Below are 15,030 nucleotides of genomic sequence, written 5' to 3'. Positions count from 1 at the left end.
CCGTATTTTACTATAAATGGACTTAGTTTTTTCTGCGGGGAAACAAAACATTCACTCTGTGGTTAAAGTTTTTAGAATTTTAATAACTTTCTCAAACTATCCTGGGTTTGTACCAAACTTGGACAGAAGCTTGTTTATGATCATAAGATAATATCCAGAAGTAAATTTTGTAAAAATAAAATTCCATTTTTTCCGTATTTTACTTATAAATGGACTTAGTTTTTTTTGCGGGGAAACATTACATTCACTCTGTGGTTAAAGTTTTTAGAATTTTAATAACTTTCTTTAACTATCCTGGGTTTGTACAAAACTTGGACAGAAGCTTGTTTATGATCATAAGATAGTATCCAGAAGAAAATTTTGTAAAAATAAAATTCAATTTTTTCCGTATTTTACTTATAAATGGACTTAGTTTTTTCTGCAGGGAACCATTACATTCACTCTGTGGTTAAAGTTTTTAAAATTTAAATAACTTTCTTAAACTATCCTGGGTTTGTACCAAACTTGGAAATAACCTTATTTATGATCATAAGATTGTATCCAGAAGTAAAGTTTGTAAAAAGATTACTCTGTTTTTTTCTGTAATTTACTTTCAAATGGACTTAGATTTTCTTACAATCATAAAATAGTAACAAGAGGAATATTTTTATTGATTTTTTTCCTCATTGTTGTTGAGCCTGTGATTTACAGCAAAAATAGGCGAGACACTGGGTTCCGCGGAACCCTTACAAATTTTTCTTTAAATAGTACAGGGGCAAACAATAGTTTAGTAAGTAAAAAATTTGTAAGGGTTCCACGGAACCCAGTGTCTCGCCTACTTTTGCTGTTAATCGCAGACTCAACAAAAATGAGGAAAAACATCAATAAAATTTCCCTCTCGATACTGTCTTTTGATTGAAAGAAGCTTCCAAGTTTGGTAAAAAAATCCAGGATAGTTTATGAATCTAATAAATGATTTATAAACTTTAACTGCAGACTGTATGTAATGTTAACTGGAAGAAAAACTAAGTCCATTTATAAGTAAAATACGGAAAAAGTGATTTTTTTTTTTTACAAAATTTACTTCTGAATAATATCTTATGATCAGAAACAAGCTTTTGTTTAAGTTTGGTAGAAATCCAGGATAGTTTAAGAACATTATAAAAATTTTAAAAACTTAAACCACAGAGTGAATTTTTTGTTTCTGGCAAAAAAACTAAGTCCATTTATAAGTAAAATACGGAAAAGTGGAAATTTATTTTTACAAAATTTTCTTCTTGATACTATCTTATGATCATAAACAAGCTTCTGTCCAAGTTTTGTACAAATCAAGGATAGTTTATGAAAGTTATTAAAATTTTAAAAACTTTAACCACAGAGTGAATGTAATGTTTCCTCACAGAAAAACTAAGTCCATTTATAAGTAAAATACGGAAAAAATGGAATTTTATTTTTACAAAATTTACTTCTGGATACTTTCTTATGATCATAAACAAGCTTCTGTCCAAGATTGGTAGAAATTCAGTATAGTTTAAGAAAGTTATTAAAATTTCAAAAACTTTAACCACAGAGTGAATATTTGTGGACGCCGCCGACGACGACGACGCCGACGACGACGGAATGTAGGATCGCTTAGTCTCGCTTTTTCGACTAAAGTCGAAGGCTCGACAAAAATTCAATAAATCAAACAAAGTGGATATGATGGTTTTAAGGCTGGCCTTGTAACTCCCAATTTCCTTTTCCAGTAGTAATTGCACACTATATAATTTGTTGGTTGATCTTGTAGGATCAATTTTTGAACATTATTTAAAAAACATAAAATTTTTCCTATTAAAACTGCTTCACAAAACTGACCATCATCAAGGCTTTCAAACACAATGCAAACTTTAACACATAAACTACACAGCTATTATCATCTTTGGATAAGAAGAATAGACTTCTCTTTTGTAAAGATAGCATTTTCTATCTTTTTTTTTTTTTTTTTTTTTATAAAGTTCATGCTTATTTCTATTTTTAGATACAGTTGTATACCCTGAAAGTGAAAGCAGAAGATAGAGGGAGCCCTGTTCTGTCCTCTACAGTCACAATATTTATGAACATCAAGGACACTAATGACAACGAACCTGTTTTTGACCCCATGTCATACAGCACTGAGGTCAAGGAAGATGTTGCCATAGGAACAAGTGTTGGCATGGTTTCTGCCACAGATATTGATTCTGGTAGGTGTATTGGTCAATTACTTGAAAGACTTGTCATCAATGACATTATGTCAAAACTAATTTTGGAAATTTGAATAGAAAAACTTGTCAGTAGTTGCCAAATTTAGGTTGAGTCTTTCATTTTGTTTTGATGGTCGGCTATTCTAGACTCGTGGTCAAGTAGAACTTAAATAGACCATGTATAGATAATCGCCTATTGTTGAACACTTGAGTTGATGTTTAGTTGATTTATATTGCTTGGTTGCTGTCCCATATCGATTGTTATTGCCCCAGCAGTCTGCATTCAAACATAAAAGGAACTTATACTTTTTTTTTATCTCTTAAATTAGTGGCTTAGCTAATATAAACACAATCCTTGAAAATTAGTATTCCACAAATTTATAATGAATTCACAATAATTAGGATTATATAAATTCTGGATTGCTTTAGTGATGAATAATAATTTTTTTTTGTACAGAATTGAATTAATGACTGTCAAACTAAAATACCATCAATTAAGGTGGAAATACATGATTTTCAAATCGCAGGACGAAGACAATTTATTCAGTGATAATAAAGAGTCTTTTTATTTGATCGTCACTAAGTTAATACCTACATAACATTTACATTTCAATCAACGTCTTTCTTCTTTTCATTTGGGTTTTAGATTAATTCATTTATTCCGAAACCATTTTCTCTCGTAACTCACAGATCCATTTAAAACTGTTGTTCGTTCTTTTTATTGGGACTTTTAGATTAATTCATTTATTCTGAGACCATTTTCTCCTATAACTTACAGATCTAAAGCTGTTGTTCGAGATTAAGGCTTACTTAATTCTATTCAGAAATCGATTTAAAATCCCTTGGTCTGAAAAACATAAAACTTGCTTGTACTGTCAACAAAGAATATTGTTAATTTTCTTCTTTATTTTGATAACCCTGTGTTGTCAAACTAGAAGTTGTAATTGAATTGGGTATCCTGTTTTTTTGTGAGGTCCTAAGGGGGTTGTGGAGACAAAATTTGGCTCAAGTTCTTAACCTTGTTTATAACCTAAACAAAGAAATATGTTTGTTGAAGCATTGCTTTTTATTTAAAGTATCATTTCAGCTGTATCACGTTTATGAGGAGTTTTGATGGAAATTATTTTGTTAAATTGAAAAATAATTGTTTGGCGCCTTTCTCTCACCTTTCCGTAAAATTCATAATTGATTCTATAGGTTACAAGAGAGGTATTATTTTGGTAAAGCTCAAGTAATACTTTTGTATAAAAACGTAAATAATTTACGTTTTATTTTTGGAAAATAATAATTGAAAACTTTATAAAGGAATTAAGTTTGCTTATTTTATATGTCTTTTGTCATTGCTGTACAGCTAGTGTCATTGTTTGCAAAGGGACCACCCCAAAAAGTTTAAACTTATTAAAAATCAGTGAAAGAGAAGGATGGGTAAATGGATAGGTAGTTGACAGAAATCGTACATGAAATTTGATTCAGACGTAGGAAGTCGATATCAAATTTATGGTCCAGAAGTCTTACGGGACAGCGAACACTTTTGTGCAAAAAAAATCATATTGGATGCCCAATATATCAAATTATCATTTGTACTGTATTTTCGACAATAGAGCTTTCAACACATAGAAATGTTTTAAATTTCAATTTCTAAAAAGCGATTCATCTTTCTTTCATTTCTATCGTTTCAATCGATATTTTGTAGAAATCATTTCAAACAAAATGTTGCGTGTTTTGTGAATTCTTGCAAAATTTTAAACCAGGCAAAGTCACGATTTTTGTTTAACTTATTGATGTTAATGATAATTGTTTTGAAAAAAAATAAAGTGTAAATAATTTGTCAAGATTTTGCATTATGATACTGTGGCGTTCATTCAAAATTTAAAAGGCCTCCGACGCAATCATAAATCTGTACCTTTTAAAACAATGGATTGAAACAGTTGGCTTTTTTTTAATACTGTTATTTGAAAAATAGTTTGTTTTAAAATATCTTTGTTTTTTAGTGACCATTGTTCCTTGTGGCGACATTGTGTCATCTTTTAGGATAGCTGTCATTCCGTTATTATGACTAAATTATTGAAAATTTAAATTAGACATAAAGAATGTAATTATTTCAATTTTTTTGCGTGTCGTTAAGGAGATGCATGTGGAAAATTGCTTCAAGTTGTTAAAAAAAGGAGAAAAAACATGATTACAAGTTCTCATGGTTTAACTTAGTCTGACCTCATTTTTTGCTGATTGATCTCATGACGTTTGATTAAATTATCACTGTTCACCTGTGACGTCAAACGTTTGCTGTTGTGAGACTACAAAAAATGAATTAACAAAAATACTGCACTTCAAGGTAAATCGATCTCAAAAGGAGGGTTAGTCCAGAAAGCCTGAATTACAAAATTATGGGGACAATATTTTCTTTCCTTTTTTGGTCAGCAAAATTGAATTGGATATATAAGTTAAATTAGATATAATAAGCACACTGGAAACAAAACTTTCACAGCGTTCACTGGGCGAGGGTATACCTATCCCTTTATCAACAAAATTGCTACAAAATAACTAGGGAAATAATATATTCTGAAGAACAAATTCACACATACTAAAACAATATTTAAAAGACAACATTTTTATAATACGCTGCATTCCTATATGTCAGATTGAAGCAGTTCTGAGTAAAGGAATTGCATAAAGCTAACTAAAAATAGTTTGAATTAACTAAAACTTTAAATCATTTCAAAAATTACAGGACAAACGTTCTGTCACCCCCTCATAAGAGGCCAGATTTGCACTGTATAACCGTCTTATTTTAGTCAAGACAGACAATAAAGGTATTATCAAGTTTTAATCAGTTTTACAGAACCCTGTATTTAAGACATGTGATCTCTTTGTAAATGAAATATGCATTGTTTACACAATTTAAATGAAAAGGGTTTAACGATTAATAAGATACCTTCAACTTTATTAAAAGGATGTTCGTGGCAAAATATTTTTATACACATCCTGTATTTGTCTTTGGAATAATTTCAATTCGTTTCATATAAATGAAAAGATATGTGCGATATACTTCAATGAGAAAGCAAATCCAAATATAGTTAATATATATTGTTTGTCTTTTTCTGTTTAGATTTTTGTTTTAAACAAAGGAGTAATAATGTACAATTAAGTCGTGTTTAAAAACATTATTATTTTGGTAAACAAATTTGGAAGTTATTTCCCTCTTGCAAAGATTTTTTTTATTTCTGTCAAATCTTAAAAGTTCATTTGTTAACCAGTTGGTGTAGGAGAACTTAAAGTTTAGTTAAAATCCAGTATTTAATTAATATAGAAACTTTTTTTCTATAAATATTCCATAGCTTTTAATGTATTTTAATGAAAACATACTCCAAAGTGGCTATGAGTATTTGAAAAGTGGCTTTGGACAGACAGACACTGTTGTAACAGTCGCTCCTTTAAAACCAAATCCGAGAAGTGAACAATGAAAAATTTAAAGTAAATATTTGTCTATGAAGCCCAGTATCTGTTTTCAAATTGGACATTTAAAACGATAAAATAATTGTATTACTTTGTTTGGACTAATTGTATCTTTTGTCATGCTCTGATTGGTCGGATTAAGTTTTCGTAATTTTGTCAGGTTTTTGATTACTATTAAATACTTCATGACTGATTTGTTTTTCAAGTCTGGGTTAAAGGAATGTTTTGAGGCTTGGTTTAAAAAAAGAATGGATGCTAAATATTTAAAATATGTTAATCCATATTTGTGAAAATTAAAATTAATCCACAACTACCGGTATTAATACTTATTTATTTCAAGAAATTGTTACAGTGGAATTAAAATGAATAATGACATATCAATATTTATCCAGTTATTTTAAAGATTTTCTATGAAGGTGTGTAACAATTGGGACATGATGAAACCTTTAATAATTCTTCTAGTATTAGTTTAAGCAAGTTTAAAGTGATTATCAAAAGGTTTCTATATTGATATTAAAGGATGCAATAACAGCAACAAAAATTAAACATAAATAGATGTTTGCAATTTAAAATTTGTGTAGGAAAAGAACTGAACTGAAATGTCTAAAATCCTTGAAATGATACACCGGCTGTTGTGAAGCCCCATATGTGCAAAATGGCAGATCTGTGTACAAGAAATTTTCTGGATGCTTAATTTTCTTCAAATGAGGCCCAATCAGAGGCAGATCTGTGTGCCAACAAGTCTTGGGCTTCTAAACCTTCTTCAAATGAGCCCAAAAGGAAGATCAATGCATAAAGTAGAATTTGGCAGCTAAATTTTCTCTAAAGGATAATTTGCACTCCTTTGCTAGTTGGCTTGATATAGATTCTTAGTTACTGTACCTCTGATTGATTAAAATAACATAAGAAAAGGGTAGCTAAAATAAGTGATCGGCTCCTGATCAGGAGATTTTGTGATCATCATTTAAGACCTATAAACTGCACTTATAACCAGTTTTTCTGGTAATCATTTAAGAGAATAAATTGGTCTGGGTCATAGCTTAATTGATACATCAAGTTGTCAACATTTGACAATTAGATTGAGAACAGCATGTAATTTTCTATAAAAAATTAAACATTAGATTTTATTTTTCTTTGATCAGACATGATTGAACGATGTAAACTTCAGAATAACAGGTTTGAAACAGACAGCAAGGAGTTTTTACCTTGACAAATGCCTCACGAATAAAAAAATAATTATTATTTTATAAGTAAAAGCGAGAAATTGAGATTTTAATTTTGACGCAGGCATGAGTTTTTTTGGACATGAATGTTGATTATGTGTCACAAGTTACCAGGAACCAAGCATCACTGAAAATATTAATTAAAACATTTTTGTGACCTAAATGTAGATTTGCAATCTTGCAAGTTCAAGGTCACATTGTAACTTCAGAGCTAACAGAAAAAAAAAATCATGGTATCATTTCAAAAGTTGATAATCTAGACAATTTAAATCAGTTTTTATGACTTTTTATGACATTTTAATTTCTTTTAAACTCAAGATTATTTCAACAACTTGAGATTATGCACAATTTTTTTTAATTTATGTGTTTAAATTGCAAAACACTTTACAGTATTTTATGATTAGGTTGACATTTGTTAGGCATTAACTGCAGGAAGCTGTCTTCTAAATTTTGTATTTAAAGTGGAAATGTGAAGAATTAAACTGAAGAATGTGATGTTTTTTATCTTTTTCTCCGTCTATATCTAATATGACTCCTGCTTAAATCTTAACCTGTGATTGAAAAAGGAGAAAACAAAAATAAATATAATTTAATTATCTTCTGGTATTATATATGTAAGACTATTTGAATTATTTTATTCCTTGGCATATATTTATATTTTTTGCTCCAGCTTGCTTCAATCATACCACCCAAATTCTTTGACACTTTTCCATAATCTACAATGACCTCACAGTTGTGAATTATCAATTCAAATTGATTCGTCTCATTTTCATATTTTTAGTTTTGAATTGCACAGGTGTCCCTTGTCATAATTACAAGATCTTTGCCTTCACTATTTTACAAGAAAGATTTTATGATAAAATCCCTCCTATTTCATGAAAAATCAAATGAGTATTGAATAGTAAATTTTAGTCACAAGGATTATGTTTGTGCACTAGAAGCAGATGATTGTATTTTTAACAGTTTCACTACTTTTACTGGTTTATTAAGACACCTGTTCAATGGTAAAATTTTAAGAAAATCAAACTTTATTGTAACTGTTCTCATGACATATTTTAAGTTATTTATATTTAGTTATATATAAGCTCTCATCCATAAAGTATAAGAGGTGAGACCATTTATTTATAGCCCTTCTCACAAGACATTGAATAAAAGAAGATTTGAGGTATTGGCAGCATTTTGACAACACAGCAATATGAATACATCTAGATCTACTTATGAGGTCAACTTCATCAGTAAACAAGTATATTTAGAAACCTGAAGTACTAAATCGCCCCCAGATCTTCTTTGTAGTTTCATCATAGAATAATACATGTATTCGTTGAAAACAATTTGGTTGAATAAAGCGAATCCGTTAAAATAATTGCAGAATTTTCTGACTTGATTCTTTAACAAACCCAGATGTGACTTGTCCTCAAAATGCTCATCTAAATGCTATGCATCTTTTCAAATATTTCTGATTAGAATTAATCAAACACACCCTGTCAGGTTCTAATTTACAGATTTATCTTATCTTGTCCTCAGTACCTACATGCAGCTTGTATCCAGATGGGACTTTTCATTTTTCTTCAGGAAGAAAAATGTCCAAATTCATTATAAATGCCAGCTTACATAAGCTTTACATATGATTAACAGATAAACTATCTGGTTTGTGTATGTTTTCCATCTGTACTATGCATTAAAGAGATAAAATTTATACATTCTGAGGTGAGATTATGACAGGGTAATAATTACTTGGTGTAGAAAATATGATACATGCAGTTTATAATCTTTGAAGAATTGAAATATGCTTCCTTTGGTATATATCATGTTCTATAATGTATGAGTATCCTAGATTTTAAATTCTAAAATTTGGTTCTGGAAATTAATCAAGATATTCAAAAGGTTTGCCTGATTATTTAAAGATTTATTTGTCTGCAGATATCAAAGTTGTACATACCAAAATATTAACACAAAACAAATTTAAAACTCCAATGAGTCAACATAGTTAAAGAAATGTCATAATCAATATACAGAAAATTGTTTCTTAGTACCTCCGTCTCAGACATTATCATATACTATAAAGAAAAAAAGATTATAACAGTTCTTTGGAATTCTTTTAAAAATAAAGTGCGGTTCTCTGAAAATGTTTTTTATGCATTCAAATTATCTGCATTTTTAATTGTCCCTGTATCAAAATATGGCTTCTTTTACAGAATTGTCCTTCCTTATTATAATAATTTTAAGGGCACCCAACTTTGTGTCCTATTTGCACTGCCTATTGAAAGCAAGTTTGATATTAATAAGGAATTTAATGATACAAGAATAGTGAATTAGATGGCAGAATAGTCAGAATTTGAAAGTTAATTTATTCACTTTTTGAAAAAAACTATGATACGCCAGATTCCTTACAATTCAATTATTTGTTATTACAATATTTGTTCGGCAGATGAGGGTACGAAACTAAACAAGATCAGTTTAATTTAAATCTTAACATGTTTCTCCACTCCTATGAGCAAACGTGTGTAAAAATCCCCTTGATGAAAATCATTGGGCAGAAAATGCTATGTTCAAAAATACATCTCACTTTTAATAAGTAACATCTTTTAAAACCATTGAAAAATGGGGTTTCTAATCATTTTTTGTGGTGTATGATCGTGTATAACACCTCCCAAGACAAAAATAATGTTGTTATCTGACTTCAGCCTGTGTTATATAACGGTTAACAACTTATTACATGATAAGGTGCAAAGGAAATGGCTTTCTTGTCTAAATTACATAGTAAATATGTTGGCACTGATATGTAATACTGGCATTATCAGGTTTTGTAGGTCATAAAATCAGAATTTATTTGAGCCATTGTTATCTTGCAATTCTTTTGTGCTTGTGTCTGTTTTGTTGCAATAACGTTTATATATTTTAGAAAGTAAGAAACAAACCAGATTTAATAACGAATATAAATCTGTTTTTAGACTGTTACAACTTTTCCTAAATTATCATATTGCTTCTTTGAAGTTTGCATCACTTACATTGGTTTGACAGTACATTTTTTTAAATTTTACAATGCTTTTAGACAACAGTGGCAGATCCAGGGGGAGGTTCCGGGGTTGGACTGGATCCTCTTTTTTTGGACAATCAATGCATTTAAATGGGTTCATAATAGTTAGAACCCCCCTTTTAAAAATTGCTCGTTCTGTATCTGGATAAACCGATTATAATTTAAAAAATGAAAAAAATATTGGCAAATCATGATTTTCTGTCTATAATTGTTGAAAATCTTATGTTTCTTTAATTCTTCTAACATTCCATTACTGGTACAAATTTAAGAAACAAACAATTTGGAGACCAAAATTCTTTTCAACAACCGTTTTCTAAAGAAAAAATGTCAATTTTCTTCATGCCAAATTTTCACCAATCTTCTACACATTTTGGCTGTTGTGACATACATTTCAATCTTTCTTGTCTAGTAAATATGTAGGCATTGATAGAGAAGGTGTCTTGTATTGATGTTTTCATGATGTGTATGAGAATGGAATAGATCAGAATTTATTGATGGGAAATGCCTATCTAGTTATGTTATCTTTCGTTATGTTTTCAAAGGTGTTGGCACCAAATTGGCATGTTTTCCAGATTAACTTGTTAAATTTTTAAGCAACTGCAATTCTGTTTTGAGAGCGTCGATTTAATACATTGTTGTCTAAGATTTATGCTTATTGTATTATCTTATGTCTCTAGAATTGGACTTCAGTCAGAATTGAAATGTGTTATGTTTCGTGTTGTGAATTCTAGCTCTTTTAAATTTATGAGGCAATATTCCCTAAAATTTGTTAAATTTGAAGCAACTGCATTGTGTTTTGAATGCATTGATTTGAATTGTCTTTAGAATTCTTCAGGCAAAATAAAAAAAAAAATGCATGTTTCATTGTGTCTGGTTATTTGAGTATATGAGGCAACATTAAATGCCTAAAATGTGTTGCCCAGATTTATAAGTGGAATTAATGCTATTATCACTGCTAATTAATGTATGTATCGCTTAATTTTGGCTTATGTTCACAAATTATTTGTCTTTGTCTTTTACAGCTAATTTCCTAATGCATGTAGAGGAAGACTTTGGTTAGCTTGCTTGCTTTGTATATGGACCATAATTTGCTATTGGGCTCCGTTTCCTATAACTATAGAAAAGTGATAAAATGTGAATTACTGTAAGAAAAGTTGTAACTACATCTAAAGATGCCATTATTTTTATCAACATACAAGTGTATGCTACTCTTCCCTAGAAAAAAAATTGAAAGTAACAAATTTCAAAGATTATACGACCGTGTTTGTGTGTCGTTTCTCGCGTTACTTTTCGCGTCCGAAGTGCATAACGCTGACTAATTTATAGATAATCGTCACCGACAAATTCGTAATTTTTGCTTTAAAATAACAAAGAACATCGACCAATAAGAATAGTGAGAAGAAAATGCCGAGAACTATAAGTATTTCTGTAGCAGGTGTAAGAACACTGTCGTTATTTTGGTTTCCCATTTCGTAACGCACATTTTAGATGGTTTAATCTGCTTTGTTGTAAAAGAATTCTTTGCAACAATATGCAAATACGAACTCTCGCGAGATGTTCAAACAGGTAAATCAGAGATGATTTACATTCTTGTTTTGTTCTTCGTAATAATTAAGTTAGAAAATGACGTTATCGTTATGCGTTACATTTCACACGAAACAGAAGTCCATTTATTTATTAAAATTGTTTTTGTCGTTAAGTTCTAATCATTTCCGGTCATACGTGAAACATGTGACTAACATGTGATCACGCCCTTACAGCCGGATATACGAAATACTAGGTCTAAACATTGTATTTGTTTCCAACGGGATGTAAGCAAACATAATATGTAGGCTTGTTTCGTCTTGTTTAAAAAAGGAAAATACAATTTTCAAAGAGATTGCGCCGGGGATCTATTATTTTTCCTGTGTGCATAATGTTACATACGATCTTGTGTGAAAATAAATGCCCAATGACTTGACAAAATCGATTTCAGATTTGACCAACATTTTAACACACTTCGTTTCCCAATAACGATGTAAAGGGTCCTTGGAAAATTCAATCGAAATTAAGTCTCCTATCATGGTGCCGATGTTCGTTGGATTGATTTAGCTTCAGCAGTAAATATTACTGGATATTTTAGGTGAATAAAGATAATTTAATAAAAAATACATGTTAATGTACCGTTACACTTGGAATGTACAAAGTTGGTATCTTTGTCACAATTTTTAATTAATTTTTTTTATTCATGTTTTGCAAACACTTATCAGAAACGCAATAAACTTGTCAAAGGAAAAGTAAACTTTTACCATGCATGACTTGAAAGGAAGTACTTTATTGATTTTAGCCCACTAAAGTAGGTTAAAATGTGGAAACCATGTAGATGGTGTACAGGTCACAAATATCACATGGTGCCTATTTTAAATAAAGATGCTAATTCCAATTTAAAAGTTGTTTTCTTTACTGGATTTAAAGAATTTTACATTACCAATGATTTGGAATAAATTGTATATAACTGGAATTTCAAAACCAAATATAAATACATTTTTTTTGGCTAAAACATCAAGATACAACGATTATGGTATCCTGTATCAATGAAGAAAATACGGAAATTCCTGAATAAATTGTACTAATTGTTTTCAAAACAAGCACATATTTAGGAGTTTTATAACACTGTTACATTTAAGATGGATTTTAAGAAAAAGTATACTGTTCAGATCATTTTAAGCAGATTTTGCAATAAAATAAAACTAAAAAAATGCTTTCGGTTTCTTATGGTTTCCTGTTGCGTTTAAAAAAAACTTTAATTTAACATTGAAAAAAGATTTTAAATATTAACATGAAGCAAGTAACACTAGTAATGGTGTTCATTTATGTCTTTTGAAATATATTGTGCAAAATAAAGAAAATAAAGATTGGTTTCCTGTTTTGTTTCCTGTCACGTAAACGGTGAATCAAAATGTATTAATTTTTTCTCGAAAAACTCAATTGTTCCATTAATACTATTCTAACATCAACACAACCCACAGAATAAAAGTTAAAGTTTTAGAACTTATAAAAAGGGATACAAAAAGAAACCAAAGGCCGAATACCAAATTATGGTCCATATTGTACAATTATATTGGGATAATGTCCAATTAAATTTAAATATGATATGTACAGGTTTAACTATGTCAAATATATATTGTTTGGAGATGTCACTCTTAATTACAAAGCTTGAATAAACAATTATACAAACAAAGCAAGCAAGCCAACCAAACGTTTACTCCACAAGCATTAGGAAATCACCTGTAAAGGAGTAGGGAATGAATGGTATTCTCTTGTCAATGGGAAAACTTAAATCATCTTGCCTATGTTTTATGAATTTGTATTTTTTTCTTTGTAGGATTAAACGGTCTGATCCACTATGAAATCTTTGATGGTGACTCACAAGGCCAGTTTGGAATGGGAAAAGAGAATGGAACTCTATACACCACAAAGAGGCTTGACCGTGAAACAACAGCAAACTATAGCCTTACTGTATTGGCTATTGACCAGGCAGAATCTCCTAACATTAAAAGAAGCACAACCACTCAGGTATAGTATTGAAAACATGAAACCAAATTAAATTACAAGACGTAAAATATTGAATTGACTTGTTCAGATTGATGGTCGCATTGCAGTCATGTCAACTCTCTTTTTACATTGTCTTAAGACTAGCTATAAGACTTTTATATAGATTTGTCAGTAAATAGTTTACAATAATTGGACTTTGATGAGGTTGATAAAAAATTTATTAACCCCCCAGAAAGGATATTTGAGAAGGCCACGTACATGTAGAGGGAGAATATCATATCTTATATTTCAACCAAACATATCTGCTTTGTTAATACTAGCCTTTATGAGCTATACTATTCATAAAATTTACTTTATCAAAATGGACACTAAAAAATGACCCCCAAAAAAAGAAAATTAGCGAGACCTCATTTATATTGCTGAGGAAAATAACTATCTTGGGTGCACATAGTTTATCAAGTAGGTTTAAGCTTAGCTTATGAATGCATTTCTTTGAGAGATATATTGTTAAAAATGAATTAATCTATTTATATATTGTTCCTTCTATATTTTAGGTGACTGTTATTGTTAAAGATGTCAATGACAATGCACCAGTGTTTCTCACACCATCAGTGATGTCTGTTCCAGAAGACAGGCAGATTGGTAGCGTGGCTTTTGTCGTTAAAGCAGAAGACAAAGATATCGGTGACAATGCTGTCATCAATTTCCTTCTCTCCTATCATCCACAGTCACCATTCAGGATAAATCCGTCAACTGGAGAAGTTATAGTCAATACAGCACTGGATAGAGAAAGTACACCCAACTATACTGTTACCGTCTCTGCTTCTGACAATGGAAAAACAGCTAAGACATCTTTACAGTCGCTAATGATTAAAATCAGTGATGTCAATGATAATAAGCCTATATTTAATCCTACGTCCTACAGTAGAATAATAGCAGAAGATACAAAAATTGGAACAACACTCAAAACGGTCACTGCAACTGATCGTGATGAAGGATTAAACGGTAATGTGCGCTATTTCATTGTTGATGGTGATCGAAATTTTGATTTCACCATCGACCAGAGCAGTGGTGTTATTCGTATACAAAAGAATTTGGATTACGAACGTGTGCAAACATATTCACTGAGGATACAAGCCGAGGATAGTGGAAGTAATACACAATCTGCATTTGCAGATGTTACAATCAGTATACTGGATGTGAATGATAATAAACCAGTTTTCGTTAATTCACCATATTATCCTCTAGTTCAAGAAGAGGCTGACAATCTTCCAGTCCATGTTCTGCAAGTTTCCGCTCGAGACGAGGATTCTGGGAATAACAACAGAGTTACATATGGATTTCGTGAAGGAGATAAAGTTAATGGGGAAGTAGTGTTTAGGATGAATAACACTTCAGGGGAGATAACTTGTCTAAAGAAATTGGACCGAGAAGAGCGTGAGGAGTACCAGCTAACAATAGTAGCTTTTGATTCAGGTAAGTCTGGATAAGAAACACATAACTATGAATAAAGGGGGGTACAAAACATATGGAAGTTAACTTTTTAATCGCAAATCATTAGTTAAATAAAATCTAAAATTTACAC

General features: G+C 30.5%; 1 protein-coding gene across 1 annotated transcript in view; it reads left to right on the top strand.

Annotated features, from left to right (window-relative positions):
- LOC143042230 (cadherin-related tumor suppressor-like) overlaps window positions 1–15,030 on the top strand; it is an 83,673-nt gene that overhangs the window by 31,078 nt on the left and 37,565 nt on the right. Inside the window, exons 4-6 of the mRNA XM_076214490.1 lie at window positions 1,997–2,198; window positions 13,276–13,466; window positions 14,000–14,921. Coding sequence (XP_076070605.1) covers window positions 1,997–2,198; window positions 13,276–13,466; window positions 14,000–14,921 — 1,315 coding nt within the window. The remainder of the gene's footprint in view (window positions 1–1,996; window positions 2,199–13,275; window positions 13,467–13,999; window positions 14,922–15,030) is intronic.

The sequence above is a fragment of the Mytilus galloprovincialis genome, chromosome 8 (assembly GCF_965363235.1).
Source record: "Mytilus galloprovincialis chromosome 8, xbMytGall1.hap1.1, whole genome shotgun sequence".
Taxonomy (NCBI): domain Eukaryota; kingdom Metazoa; phylum Mollusca; class Bivalvia; order Mytilida; family Mytilidae; genus Mytilus; species Mytilus galloprovincialis.
This window is presented reverse-complemented; position numbering and strand designations above follow the sequence as displayed.